This window comes from Solenopsis invicta, chromosome 15, assembly GCF_016802725.1.
Source record: "Solenopsis invicta isolate M01_SB chromosome 15, UNIL_Sinv_3.0, whole genome shotgun sequence".
Lineage (NCBI taxonomy): Eukaryota > Metazoa > Arthropoda > Insecta > Hymenoptera > Formicidae > Solenopsis > Solenopsis invicta.
In genome coordinates this window covers 7,882,180-7,897,195 of record NC_052678.1, presented here as the reverse complement: position 1 = coordinate 7,897,195, position 15,016 = coordinate 7,882,180, and the positions used below count along the sequence as shown (strand labels likewise).

Below are 15,016 nucleotides of genomic sequence, written 5' to 3'. Positions count from 1 at the left end.
AGAAAAATTAAATTTTCACGCAAGAGACAGACATAGAGTAGAAATGCTTAAAAAAGAAAAGAATTAAGAAAAGAATAATAGATTAAAAATAAATGAAAGCATTACAAGTTTATCGTAATTTGGAGAATTAGAAAATTTTATAGAAATAGTTTCTCATTAACCTCATTGATTAAAACTGTCGCTCACAAAATGAACACGCGAATAGAAGATCGGAAGGATTTATTCATTGCGCGAATGAAAAAGAAATATTCGTTAATCGATCGTCGCCTCCTTTCCATTCGTACATAAGAAACCCGCGTAGGGTCTCACCACCCGGTATACGGTGTATTATTCATACTTATGCTATAACGGTAGCGCGCTTGCATAACCGGGCGGGTTGTACGTACCCCAGGATCGTCAGGTATTCGCCCATAACGATACGTTATTCCGGTTGGCTCCTGCAGCTTATATCCACCGGTACGGTACGCCGCCGGTTCTCCATTTTCATCCCCCACGAGCGACGTCATTGACCCACCTCGTACTCGAATCCTGGGCAGTTTGCCGGTCGCGCGGTTTTTACGGAATCACGACGCGCCGCTGCCGGCAGAATGGCTCGACGATCCTGAATTTATATCGTGTGTTTAGGTGAGAATTGGTTCTTTATGAGGGACACGTGAGGATACTCGGTGATATACACGCTCGATGGCCTTTCACACGTACGTGCCGTCGCCGTTGCTCGCGCGCGTGCGGTCACATGTGGTTATCCGGGTGGCAGGTACTCGGGCAGGAACTCGATGAGATAGTGACTTATGCATTTGTCATAAGTGGCAAAAAATTGCGACGAATGCGGGGAGGATATCCATAAAACCGCCCGAAATATATATATTTCGACTTTTACATTTTATAAAAAAGATTTAGAAGCTCGTTGCGCGCACCCTCCGCTAGGGATGGTAGATTAATTACAGGGATTGTTACGTTTAAAATCGTTATCGATAGAAGAACAATTGTCGGTTTGTTTTTTTGTAAAGATTCATAATTTATAATGTCGATCTTACGTTTTCAGGATGACGACTTGATTTTCGATCCGGAGGGCAAACAAACCGCGGCTCAAGCACCATTGATCGAAACGCATCAGGACCATTCTCTCTTTCACAGGATAAAGAGAGGGGTGTGGGACTTTTTTACCTCGTCATCCACGACCACGACCACGCAGGCGCCGCCAGGTATTAATTCTCTCTTAATTAAGTGCAATTAGAACTGTATCATGTTATTCTGTAAATTTTAATTTGCAATCATTGAAAACATTTGCATTATTTTTATTTAACTTGCGTCATTATCCAATTTTTTAATTGTCCAATTTTATATTTGATAGGCCAAAAAGAAGAGGATGAAGATCAAAATCAAGATATTGACAAATCCGTCATCTTGAACGTTGGGGTTGAAGGAAATCATACTCTTGATCAGCCTGAAACGCCAAATGCCAAAACGGGTATTGGTGGCATCGAAAGATTAATCCTCGAGAAGAACGAGGATAATGACGAAGCAGACGACGAGGTACGAAACTCCGAAAATATTTTATCTTTCAACTTTCTACCTGTCTGTCATATTTAATTAACCTTTCGCAGACCAACTTATTTTTCACTGCTTAGACTAATTACATCACTGATGAACGGTTGTATTTTTCAAATAAAAAGACTTTTGAACTCTGAAAATCTGAAAAAATTTTGATATACTCTTTTGACATTTAGAAATACGATTATAAAATATTATATAATTTGAAATAATAAAATATTACATAATTACGTTTTTTTTTACTTTTTTGTGCTTGTAATTTGAGACAGAATTAATAAAATAGCAAAATTGTGTGGACTCTACAACAATCTCATTTGCGAAGGATTAAATTGCACAAATATTGTTTATCTAAATAATATGAAAAGATAAATATAATTAAAAAATAATAAATTTACAGAATGATAATTAATTATACAATTGCACGGAAAATATAGTTTTGTTTTATTGAAGTATCTAAAAATTTAGCTAGATACAGATATGCGAATAATTTTGTTGGACCATTAAAATTATATAGAATGCTCGTGATGCTGAAAAGAATTTTAACAGTGCAGCAACCAGTTTGAATATCCTTTTTAATTATTTTGATGATCTAATAAATTATTTTCAAAGATCTGTATTTAATTTAATTTTTAGATACTTCAGCAAAATTGTTTTTTTATGAGTAAGATTAATAAATAATTTTAACATTTGCGCTTTTCAATCTTATTTAATTATGACATTAATCTATTACATAAATATCTATTACTCAGAAATGTTATTACGTTTGCATAGCACGAAAATGAGATTAGTAACGCCGCAGAAAGTCAAAGAATACCAATAACGTACGGAAATTCCGATGACGAAGATTTGGCTGGTTCAGGAGAGATCGAAGGCAGCGCAGGCGAAGTGGATTATCATCCAAACGCAGGAAACCAACATCGCAGTACAGACGGCAAAGCACGTAAGTCTTTGATTTTTTATTAAACCACAGCTCTGTTAATTAAAATAAAAAATTGAATAACAGAAAAAAATTTAATTATTTATTTCTTCTTTTTTCAAATAATAAAAGAGAAAATAATCTATTAAATCGTATATTCGATTTCATTATTTGTAAAGCATTGAATTAATAATTTAATAACTTATTAAACAATATATATTAGTAAAGAATAAGAAGAATAATAAAAATTGTCATAAATAAGTTGTCTGTTCTCTCTATAAATCTTTATTTATTAAAATAGTGAAAATATTTGAAAATTTTTCCATATTCTTATTTTATCTTATTTTATCGATTACTTTAACATAAAACGAGAAATTGGCAGTTTTATATTAAGATGTACTACTTACGGTGATAAAATTACTTAAAAAAGTGTATATATATATACAGGTGATAATAATTATTCTATTGTAATTAATATTAATTAATATAGAAATTTAATATACAGTTTATCATCTATTTAAACTTTTCGTATACATTTTAAAATACGTCAAATTTTTAATGAAAATGTTTCTTAATAATAAGAAATTAGGTCGTATTATTTGAATATATTTGTTTAGTAACAAGAAGGTTATTTTCTTTAAAACGTTTAAAAAATCTTATCAATATGTTTAAAAACATAATAATAAATTTTTTCATTTTGTTTTCTACCAGACTGTTAAACATCTTGTTGTTACATCAGAATGAATTAGCTCTATGAAATAAGCGCATAACAAATCAAGAAGCGTAGTAAAAGTTATATTTGAAATAAAATATTTTTGTGACAGAAATATATTATTTATTATTGTATTAAAGAAAATTACTTGTTATTAACGAATGTTTCTCTTGTAGGATTCTATCGAATAACGTTGACGGTTGGCGAACCCTACAGGCGAGAATACGCTGACAGAAACAGTCCTGAGTACCGAGAATTGAGCGGCAATCTCACAGAAGCCGTCGAAAATTTGTACAATCGTCACATTCCAGGATACAATCATTTCGCCAGCGTCGTCAAGATATCGTAAGTATGATTATTCAGTCTGACTTTAGCACTTAGTGAATCAGTCTCCACCGCGTTTTGGGCTAATAATTTAAATTTTGCTTCCAGGCCAACAGCCGACGCTTTTACGTCGCAAGTTACCCTAGACATTGGTTCGACATTCACGGACGAGGTTGAGGTGCGTGCCATCCTAGAGCAACAGCTGCAGTTTCATTCCTTGGGCAGCATCCAAGTAGGTCCGGAGGGATTTACGTTCAGGATATTCCAAGGTATTTCCATCTTAGGCGGCTATCGTCTAACGACATGGAAATGATCGATTTCACGTCGGAGCTTTCGAAACTAAACTTCGTAATTCGTTCAGTTTTCCGTGATGCCACGAGCTTGCGAAAAGTCCGAATACAGAAAGTACGAAAACCCGGTGAATATCGAACAGTTGACTGCTCAACGAACAAGATCAATAGCTATATGTGGAAAAAATGTATACGAAAGAATCCATAAGAGGATATATCAAGTATCGAAAACTGAAATTGATCATTTCTGTGGAACGCATGATTTCGGCGTGTTTAGATTGTTAGAGCGTTGATACGAGCAGATATGCACGAGGAATGCAATCTTTGTTTCAAGCTGCTTTTAACTGCAAACTTTACTCAGAATTTTCACGAACTCCAACTACTTAGAACCATCCATATTTTTTATTCAGTTGATTATGAAATTTACTATTATTAGTTTATAACTTGTAAAATTATTTAATTTCTCGTCTTAATTTCTCGTCTTTAATTAAGTTTTCGTTCTCATTAGTTGTTCTTTTTCTTTTTTTTTTCAAACCTCTTTCTCCTATCAAATGAACACCGACTGGTACCACGATTCGCTTTACCACGATTCGCTTGTTTTGTCTTCTCTCGACGTACCAAATGCATACAAACACACAACATCCGAACATAGCCGGAGAAAAGGACACTCAGCCGGAATGTGATCAAACGGCCGAATTAAGGTGCAGAAGCGGCGAATGTGTGCCTCTAGAATATCGCTGTGATGGCGTATTGCAATGCAATGATGGTTCCGACGAGGACAATTGTCCGACAGATTCGAATAGGACACGAGATGGTAAGTAACGTATGATTCTACGTTGCATGATAGTTTCGCTAGAAAACTATACATAATGCTTGGTCGTTGTTGATAGTGCTTATTTATAAAACTTGCACCTTCATTCTCCTCTTCTGATTAACGAAGACTGCGCGGATTGTAGGTATACGGTACCTTGTAATGTAGATGTAAATACTGTCATAAACGTTGGGACATGATTCGATAATTTAATATTTTAATTTTCTAACTCTACTAATTTAGAATGTAATGCGAACTGTCGCGTTTACATATGTGTATCTTGAAATATATTTGAATATCTCTCACAGATTTCTCGTGGAGATCCGGCTGGGGTGGCGAGCTTTAATATAGATTTTTCGTCTATCATCTTTATTTTTATCTTCATTACCGACCATTTTGCATTAACCACATTTCCCAGGGTTTTCAACCTCGGTTCAATAACGGTACATAGTCAAATTTATATTTGAGTATAATTTTTGCTATTACAACAATAACTTAACTAAAATGTATATTTATATGCATATAAAGAGAATTAAATTGTAGACAGAATTAAAATTTATTTTGATAAGAATATTTTTCTAAAAAAATCATTATTGCAAGAGTAGATTTTTCTTTTCTTCATGTTGTGAAGTATTCAAGTATTGGAAGTACGAAAACACTGGTTGAAAACCCTGGTAATTACCCTATTGATTTTCGATTCTCCTAATTCGCCCTTTTCGCTAACGCGCGTGTAAAAATCGCATATCGCAACCGTCAACACTGAAACCATGCTGATAAACGAAACAACAGATTTTGACTACACCACCGTGGTACCGCAACATTTCCCATCGGAGGAGAGGACTCACACGCCTGAGGTAAAATCGGAGGTATCGGCCTTCGATATCAGGGAGAAGGAGGAGGAATCCACGCTAAGATCGTCTTCGAACAAGTGCCGCGCCGATGACACGGTACGCTGTCACGACGGCAGTCGTTACATTTGCTCGGTGCAGCAATGTGACGGCATCCCGGACTGCGATGATGCTGGTGACGAGGTCGATTGCCCGCATCCAGGTACTAGTTGAGCTGGCTGATTTTCGCCGAGAATTGGGATTAACTCTTAAAAGTCGGCGTTCTAGAAGAACCGCGATTCGTTGAACTGGCGCATACGGAAAATGATGCATGATTAACGAAAATCAATACGAAGAACAGTATTATCTTAAAGTTATAATTAAACGTTATTATTAAATATTTCGATAGAAATATTATATTTGGAAACTCGGTAACGAAAGCGGTTCTTCTAGTCTTAAATTTATCTAATCCTTTTTGCATTCTGAATACGTATATGTATATACATGTGTAAATGTATAAGCTTTTTCTAGTTGTTCCTTGATATCTTTATATACACAATCAACATAATATTGCGTGTACATTATTAGGTATATACGAAAAGCATTCAAGTCAAATCGAGGTTTGTGATGTTACACATCAAACAAATAACATAATAAATGTCTTCTGTTATTATGTATCATCTTGAACGCTTCTCATACTATACGTATTAGAAAGTTTCAACTTTGTTCCTTTGTGTTTTATCTTATATAATTGTACATATATGTGTATGTTAGAATTACTAGATTTTTATCGCATCGTTGCATGTAACGTGCTAATGAGATATAAAATTCACGTACGTCTTTCTAACACTTTTTACGTTAAAAAGCAAATTCTTATATTTTTGCCAGTATCACGTACGATTGCATTTTTTACGTTTGAAAGCGAATCGCGATAACTACATTATAAAGAAATTAATATATTAACGATTTACGTTTTACAGGCTGCAGCGTTGGAGAATTTGCGTGCGACGTAAACAGATGCATACTGGAATCTCAGCGGTGCAACTTTGTGGAGGATTGCCAGGATGGTAGCGACGAACACGACTGTCATTATCCAGGTAAGTACATATCTCAATTTTTTATACTAATGTTTAAAATGAATCGCAGGGATTCTTATTTGTTTAAGTACTCAAACAAAAAGAAGGATTTTGAAGCATTTAGAAAGCTGTTTTACGTAAACACTTTCTTCCTTCGCGTTAGAAGATTACAAACGTAAAAAGATTACAATTAGACCTATATTCTAAAGGGCACATTTAAATTTTTTCCAAAAAATGTAAGAGACATTAATATTAAATATCTAATTCTCATATAATATGAAATAACTATAATAAGTCATATAATATTAAATATATTACACAATACGTCTTTAGACAGAAAACGTATTCAAAAAAGCTACAGAGTGTTAAATCGTTCGTTCTTTCCATTACTTCTCGGTAATCTCGGTTTTACCGACCGCATGATAACGGACGGTGCATATAATCCTCTGGAACACCCTGTATCTTACCTACGATCGTTAGTTTATCAGTCTGGACGGAGACCTGAGCGTAGATAGTATAGACCAGTTACCTGTTCTACCGACCCAAGGGATCGATAGGGTCGTCATCCCTCGGTACTCGTTTCCACCCTGTTGGAACTTCGCTTATCGAGATCGACGGTTTATCGGCGTGCCCGACGCGTTCCCGTTTCATCCCGTCTCGACGCGACGCACGCCGCGACATTAATTCAAATCGGTCTGCGCCCTCGTCCAACCGTGGAACGTCGGTGCAAATTTCCGGCGACGTGTCTCTTCCGCGAACGGCGATGCGAATCCCTAAGCAGCGACGGAAGCTGTGGTTTTTCCAGCAGAAAAATAAGGTCAGACGGGGGAGGCCGGCGCGCAAGTGGTACGTACCTACTGAATATTCAAAGCTCGAGGGCTTTTTCTCTTGTCCCACGCCGCCGTCCCGCGCGACCCCCGGCCTTTTTTTTCCCTCTCCCTCGTAGTAGCTTCGTCCGTCTCGAGTGGAGGACGATCGTGGTCAACAACGCGGAAGCGCCGGATACCGGTCGGTGTTGTAAAGCCCACCCGATTGCGGCTACACGTACGGGCGCTTTGTTGCGCGAAAGCCAGCTTAATTAGACAGCTGTGCGCGTTCGGCCGAGGTAAATTAGCTCGGTGGTATCGGCTTGTGAATTATACTTGCGCGCTTTCCTCTCGGAAAGCGCGAAGAAACATCAAGTAATCGCGGTTTACATGTTATTTGACTAATTGCGTTGCAACTTATGTTTGTAACCAGCGTCATGTTAAATTAAATAGTCTCAGTAATCGGACATTTAACAATTGAAAGTAAAAATTGTAGAATTTTTGAAAGAATTCACGATGATAAAGCGACCTAATTTTATAATTAACTCAAATATGGAATATAAAACATTATTACCTTACGAAAATATGAAAAATTCTCAAATTATTCCGAAAATGGTAAAGTATGAAATATCTAAATAAATTAATGAACAATCTAAACTGCTTGTTTAAATGCTTGTTTTTAATATTATTCATTAAAAAAATAACTACAAAACATAAATTAATGTCTACCCTTGTGATGTCTACCCTTGACAAATATATAACGTTAAAAAGTTTTAAAAACTTTAAAAGTATAAACTGTAACTTGGTTGTGTTTGTGTAATAAATTAATATTTTTTAACATTCATTTTTATATTTTAAAATATTTTATAAATATCTTTGAATATTTAAAGATTACAATTAAATTTTAATATTATAATAAAAATTATATTTAAAATTAATAATAAAAAATGTTCTTGTAAGTGTCTAGGTTTAGCAATGTGTTTGGTCACTAGGACATTTAGACATATCTTACCTTTTTTTTGTAAAATTGATAGAGACACATTTTTTTGTCATAAAGCGAGCAGATATACAAACAACGTGCAGGGTAACTTCGATATTACACCATGCGGGGATTTACGCCACAAAGTCAGAAAAAAATAGAAGGAGTGGAGATAACTTTTTTGCAGCCACTCTGTTATATATCTTTATGATGTATTAGTATTGTGTTGTAATTTTAGTTTTGTTACTTTTTTAATATTAACAAAACCATTGTGGGTTGAATCAATTTGTCAAATGTTATGAGTGGTGCAGCGATATATATGTACAATTTACGTAAAATGATTACTTTCTTTGTAAGAAGTGTAATAGGTTTATTGATTATTTCATGATTATTTCATGACAGAAATGTAGAGAGATAGTGAAGAATGGAGTACACGAAAATACATGTGCTTAGCTCTTGTATTTTTTATCCAATTTGATTGTCGCACTTTTGATATACAGCTAGAATGCAAAGATATTTAAAGTTTTTTTTTTAATGTAAGAAAATATACATTTTGTATTTCTAACTGTTTTTATAATAGTAGACAATATGAAATTTTTATTGGTATAATTAATTTTCCTTAAATATAATAAATGATACGTGATAAATCGAGTTTTTCATTGGTGCGGTGTATATATATCGAAGTTACTCTGTATAAATTGTGTATTCTAAGAATATTCTTTTTTATAATAGGATATTATTACGTATAATATGTGCAGAATATTCTAATATACAGTCACGATTTTTTTCGTGATGATATTTCGCGTAATAGCAACAGAACACCGGGCTAATTATTTCCGTGATTTATACAATGCACATAACGAGTCGACGGCGCACATTTGTACGTATGGCAAAACATAGCGTTCTATATTGTATTTTTCGTCATTATTGCGATTTCGCAATTATTCCCCATTGAAAATGAACAATTCACAATCACAACTTGAAGCGCTGTTCTCGGTGAAGCTACTCTCTAAATTCTTTGGAGTGGAAATCCAGCCGGTTGAGCGGATATTCATACACTTTTAGAGTGAGATTCTACTCTAAAAAAAGTGAGATTCCACTCCAAAAAATTTAAAGAGTAGTCGATGCCTGTCGACAAATAGCTCTGCCGCTTGTCGGAGCCGGTTGTTGATCGAGGATCTTGTTCTTGGTTAATTCGAATGGAGAAGCCTCGCGTGGCGTCCACCTGGTCGCAATTCTGGTTTCTATCGCGGAGCATCTCACGATAATCTCGCAATCGTTGAAACCCGCTCTACGCATTCGCGTAGAATCGTTACTTCGCCGTTGTGCGTACTTCCGTCCTCGTAACTCGCGCGTCGGACGAGTGGCGGAGAGAGAGAGAGAGAGAGAGAAGAGAAAAAAAGAGAGAGAGAGAGAGAGAGAGAGAGAGAGAGAGAGAAGAGAAAAAAAGAAACGCAGGAACAAATTGAGGAACGGCTTCCCGCTATTCCGTTAATCGTTCACCGGCGGCGAACTGGGGCAGCGCGCGCTCGCGGCGCCGGCGCTGGCTCGCGCGATCGAAGGATATAATCCTGCGAGGGCCGATCGTAAATCAAGCAACCGTGCACGCTCTCCGTACATCCGCGCTCTCATCATTTAAACGTCTCATGGTTAGCGGATATCTCCCGAGTCTTCCGGCAGGCCTTTTTTATCCCTCCGACGACGGGGGCTCGCGCTCGCGGGTAGGACGAGGGGCTGGCACGGGGTACGATGGAAGAAGGAGGACACATCGTCGAAGCATCGCTTCACATAAATATCCGTAGACACGCAGGTTGCGGGCCCGGCAAGAAGAGCGCTTTTACTTGCTCTCGGTAATCGCGATGTGCATGCTTAATCAATATTCAAGTATTCAGTCGTGAGGCACGGGGCGATCGTAGCTCTCTTTCTCTCCCCTTTTGTTGATTCATCCCCTTGTTCTTTTTTCCTCATTGCGCTCTCTCTCTCTCTCTTTTCTCTCTCGAGTAGGAATGCGCATAACTAGTTCGTGTCCCCGGGTGCTCTCCCTCGCGCCAGCGATATGCATGCCCCGTTGGACAATTATGAGTACCACCGAGTTGGGGGTAGAAGGATGAAGAAACGATGAGCACAGGAGGGCAAGCGGAAGAACGCGAGTAGAACCGTGTGGAGGAGGGTAGAACAGAACCGAGAGGGTAGGGAGATAACTTGCACGCTAGGCACCGCCACGACAAACGTCAACCCCCGTCGTCTTCGAACATTATTCAGGTGCGTCCTGAGCGCGCGTTATACATGTAGACTGGCCGACTTAAATGTCGTCAACGGTATATAGTACGTCCTTGAGCGGCGAAGAACGTCGGGGCAGCGAAAAGATAGGAATATACGACCAAATTTCAGCTTTTTACTAATACATCGCGACTGCCTTATTATTATTTGCCTGAACCGCGCTCGATGAATATCCTCCTCCTTTTGCTTTTTTTATCGGAATAAAACGTCAAGCTCACTTACCCCCTTCAATTTAAGACAATTCTGCAGAGGAAATTGAAAATGAGACGAAGAGAGATGATATTCTTATTACTTGAAATAAGACATTTTATTCAACCATTAACGAATGACACTGGTACGTAATGTTCTAGAATATAAAATCTTTATATGTTCCAGATTCTACTTACATTTGTAAAGTATTTATCGGAATACATTAACAGTAAAGCTTGAAGTGTCATAATAGATTTTAAAATTTGAAATATTTTTGTGCCACGGAATTAATCTAAACTACTGTGCATCTAGACTAGGCTCGGTATCGCCCGCGATATTTCTCGGCGAAGACATTCACGATTGCTTTTATAACGCAGCGCGATGCATTCGTTATCGCGGAAGTATAACGGAGGCCGGTAGTTTCAAGAGAAGCTTCTTCGTGTCTTACGACGGAGAACCCCGCTCCTTCTATGTGGCCACATCACGTCAAACGACGCCAAATATTGTTATTGCAAACTTATAGATGCTAATAGTTGGACGATATTTTTACAGTAAATGTTGAAATAGCTTTCTAACTGCAGAACTTGTAACCGATCGTACCAAAACGTCGCGCTCGTAGCTACACAAATTCAGTTGAGAAATTAATTAAATTAAATAATTTTTCCGTACTTTTCTCTCTCTTTCTCTCATATATCTTTCATGATTGAAAATTATGGTCTTCGCTTGATGTATGCTTATGCGTGCTCCATTTTAGCAAAGCTACTCTCGGTTTATCATTGCCTTCCGGGAGATGATAATTAATTAAAAATCTGATACGTTTTGCGTATAAAAGCAAAATTTTTTAACGACTTTATCTTATAAAATCAATGTCAATTTTTTTTAAATATTTTTTAGGTATTAAAATTTAACGTAACAATAAGTATGTTGTTAATTAAAAGTTTCAACGATTTGATTCGAGTCTAGTATTCAGTTCTATATGGATAATAATAAAGATTAAATGAAATTCGATTTAGTATCAGAAATCTTAATTCAAAACCTGTATCTCAATTATTAAACTGGATAGTTAGGTAATCCATATTATTCGCAGCTTAAATATGAGGCAAAATGACAGTTAAAACGGGGCAAGGCTTAAACTCGGCTGGCACAGCGCGGTAACAGATGATGGTAATAATACATAATGGCAGGCTATGCCTTCGGCGTTTGATGCTTGTCCGATTACAAGCCGACTAGTGTGTCGTACGACCATTAGGGGTTTACGCGAGACTCTCTCTTTTGCATGTCATTACATCTTAACGCCTCCACTGCCGGCAGCGTAAACACACGAGCGCACCCGCAAACGTCCGGTCTGCGAAAATTTATCGTTCCCCGCTCGTCCGAAAAACATCCGTAAAAAGAAGTTCGCCCGGCTAATGCGTGTCGACCGTATCTAGAAATATCGCTTGCTATCACTTTACTTCACTTTCGTATACATCCTCGCAGAATTGTGTCCTCCAACTTGTAACAGTGTAACTAAAGGTCTAGGGTACTTTGACATTTTGCAAAATACACGTCCTATAAACTTTCTTCTGTTTGATTTTACTTATAAATTGTATTTTTTCTATTTTTTAAGTATGTTATTAATTTTTATTATATAAAATATAAAAATATATTATTAACTTATTTGGTAATTAACTTGTAGATATTTTAGATAGACTAGATCCCGAGGCGAATTGAATCACAAGATGAATCAGATTAATATTAATTTTGAGACAGTGCCATTAGTTTTTTTCAATGAGTTGTTTTATAATGCTACTTAAAGTAACTGGTATATACTTTTTTGTTGCCAAATTTTGAGCGATACGAAGAAAAATATTAGGGGAATTGGAGAGTATGTAGTCATTTTTGTAAATAATGTAAAGAATATGTAGTTTAATTAATTAATTAATTAATTATTTAATAATATAATCGCCATCATTTTTTGTGATGATTTATTTATTTATTAATTTATTATTTTTTTATTTCTTTTAAATGATTCGAATATTGTTTGCTTTTATAAAATTTTTTCCCCGTAATAAGAAATGCTCCAATGATTAAAACAGATGATAGCAAATACGATGAAAGAAGAAGTATTTCCTATCTTAATTCTCCAATTTTTTGTTACATCTATTTCATTATATATGGTTGAATTTTGTCATGTTACAGAATCAAAATTGATTAGTTTCTTCGAGAAAAGAAATAAAAAGTTAATAAATAAATGGATGAACGTCACATAGAATAATGACGATCATAATACTGAATAAATAATAAATTATACTAATAAAATTACATATTATTTTTATTATTCATAAAAATCTTACTTTCCCTCTAATATGTTAGTTACTCTCCCCGGTTAATAATTGATTTTGAGAAGTATTGAAGATTTTATTATAATATTTTATACTAACGATAAGTAAAAGTAGTAGTAAACGCGAAAAGAAGGTGCACCTTGATAAATTATGTTAACGTGCGTCATCCTGATCGATCCAGCTAGGGTAAATAGTGATATCTGTTATCAGATCATTAAACTTTATTACAGTATCCTATTCCAACAATGTTACCTACATGCGTAAAAAAAATTTCTTCACTATACATAGGAAGTAATAAGTTAATATTTCATAAAAGTCACAATTAACTGCACTCATATAACTATGCTATCATGCATTACGCCGTCAATTTCAGAATCGAATTATATTAAATTTTTTTTATAGAAAACGCAGCTGAGTTTAAACTCCGGACGAAAATTAACTAGCGCGACAAAACTGTGGCCTTAACACGTACTACACATGAGCTGTTTTTTTTTTTTTTTTTTTTTTTTGTACGGCATGATAGTTCTGGGCACAAACAATAGATTCCTAGGCCGCAAAAACGTTATCCTCATATGTAGTCGGACGAACATTTACGTCGCTGCATTTTTCACGTGCGAAATGCAGTTGCGCGTTTCGCACGTGAGTAAAAACTATAACGCCGAAGAGCGGTTTTGATCGTTTCGCGAAACCGACATATTAGAAATGTATTTCTCGATCCTTTAATTGAAAACGCTTCTCAGACATCTTTAAAGCAACGATTCGAACGAACACTTTAGAGAAATGTCGAACCAACTACTTTCAATTTGAGAAAAAAAAAGGGATAAATCTTTGGTTTTACACATTTTTTACGTTTATCCTATTTCCTCCTTCGTTTCTAGCAATAAAAAAAGACATCAGTCATAGTGACACGCATCCGAACGATGAAGCTTAACGCGCGTTGTACAAGCAACACGCGTAATACGCGCGCGAATGCATGTTTGATCCTATCAACGGCGTATCAACGTTGGAGTTTCGTGCCAGGTGGATAAAGGTTGTCCTTGTTGCATGCCGTCGCATTGGCATGATCTACGCCGTCGCGCGATCGCATCTCCATGGTGCGCAAAGTCACATTACGGTCGATCAGGGGCACATTCGTTCGTTCGTTTACATTTTCGAGACACTGGGCAGCGCGTACGGTTTTCGCGGCGAAAAATGAGCCTAGGTCGCGTCCTGCACACGCTACGGACGAGTTTTTAATTGACCGTTTGCATGCGCCGTGTGCACATTGGCCGTAAAGCTGCGGAATGTTATATCTTATCCATTTATTTCTTCTTTATTTACTTCCACCTTCGACCAGTTATAGCGCCGGTAGGCGCCGTAGTTTATCTGGGGAATGCGTTAAATAGCACCCGCATTCATCCTCGACAAAGACGACTCTGTTCTCAAACTTACGCAAATGTAACACTAAATTGTTGCATTTCGCTGATCAGGATCAACTGTGTGAGCCGCGAAGAAATAATGATGTTCTATTATTCCCCCTCCCCCTTTCTCGCCGCTTGTCCGCAACACTCGTGCGAGTTTATAATGAAAAATGTTTAATTTATCTTCAATTAAAATATTCATGAGTCGCGAGGCAATATCGATGTGTTTCGAAATGCAGCGTCTCGTCTATGGGCAATGTAAAAAATTGACATAACTTTTACTGTGTATCTCTCTATGGATACGCCACATATATATATGGATACTTTATATAGCCGAGAGCATACTATGGCATTCTCATGTGTACCAAGTTAGGTACATCGCGATTCATTGGACAAGTTGCATTGTAGAATATTTCACCACAAACGAAAGACCTTTTTCGTATATTGCTAAAGTAAAAACTCTTAATTAGAATATTTTATTACATCCAATATATACGTATACAAGTATTTAAAATTAGAACATATTGACAC

General features: G+C 36.4%; 1 protein-coding gene across 29 annotated transcripts in view; it reads left to right on the top strand.

The window, feature by feature from the left end:
• Window positions 1-15,016, top strand: part of LOC105197149 (basement membrane-specific heparan sulfate proteoglycan core protein) — a 166,399-nt gene that overhangs the window by 55,022 nt on the left and 96,361 nt on the right. For all 29 annotated transcript variants that reach the window (XM_039457991.1, XM_039457993.1, XM_039457994.1 and 26 more), the window contains exons 2-9: window positions 1,043-1,202; window positions 1,352-1,533; window positions 2,323-2,491; window positions 3,356-3,524; window positions 3,612-3,772; window positions 4,446-4,607; window positions 5,394-5,654; window positions 6,412-6,528. In XM_039457991.1, coding sequence (XP_039313925.1) covers window positions 1,043-1,202; window positions 1,352-1,533; window positions 2,323-2,491; window positions 3,356-3,524; window positions 3,612-3,772; window positions 4,446-4,607; window positions 5,394-5,654; window positions 6,412-6,528 — 1,381 coding nt within the window. The remainder of the gene's footprint in view (window positions 1-1,042; window positions 1,203-1,351; window positions 1,534-2,322; window positions 2,492-3,355; window positions 3,525-3,611; window positions 3,773-4,445; window positions 4,608-5,393; window positions 5,655-6,411; window positions 6,529-15,016) is intronic.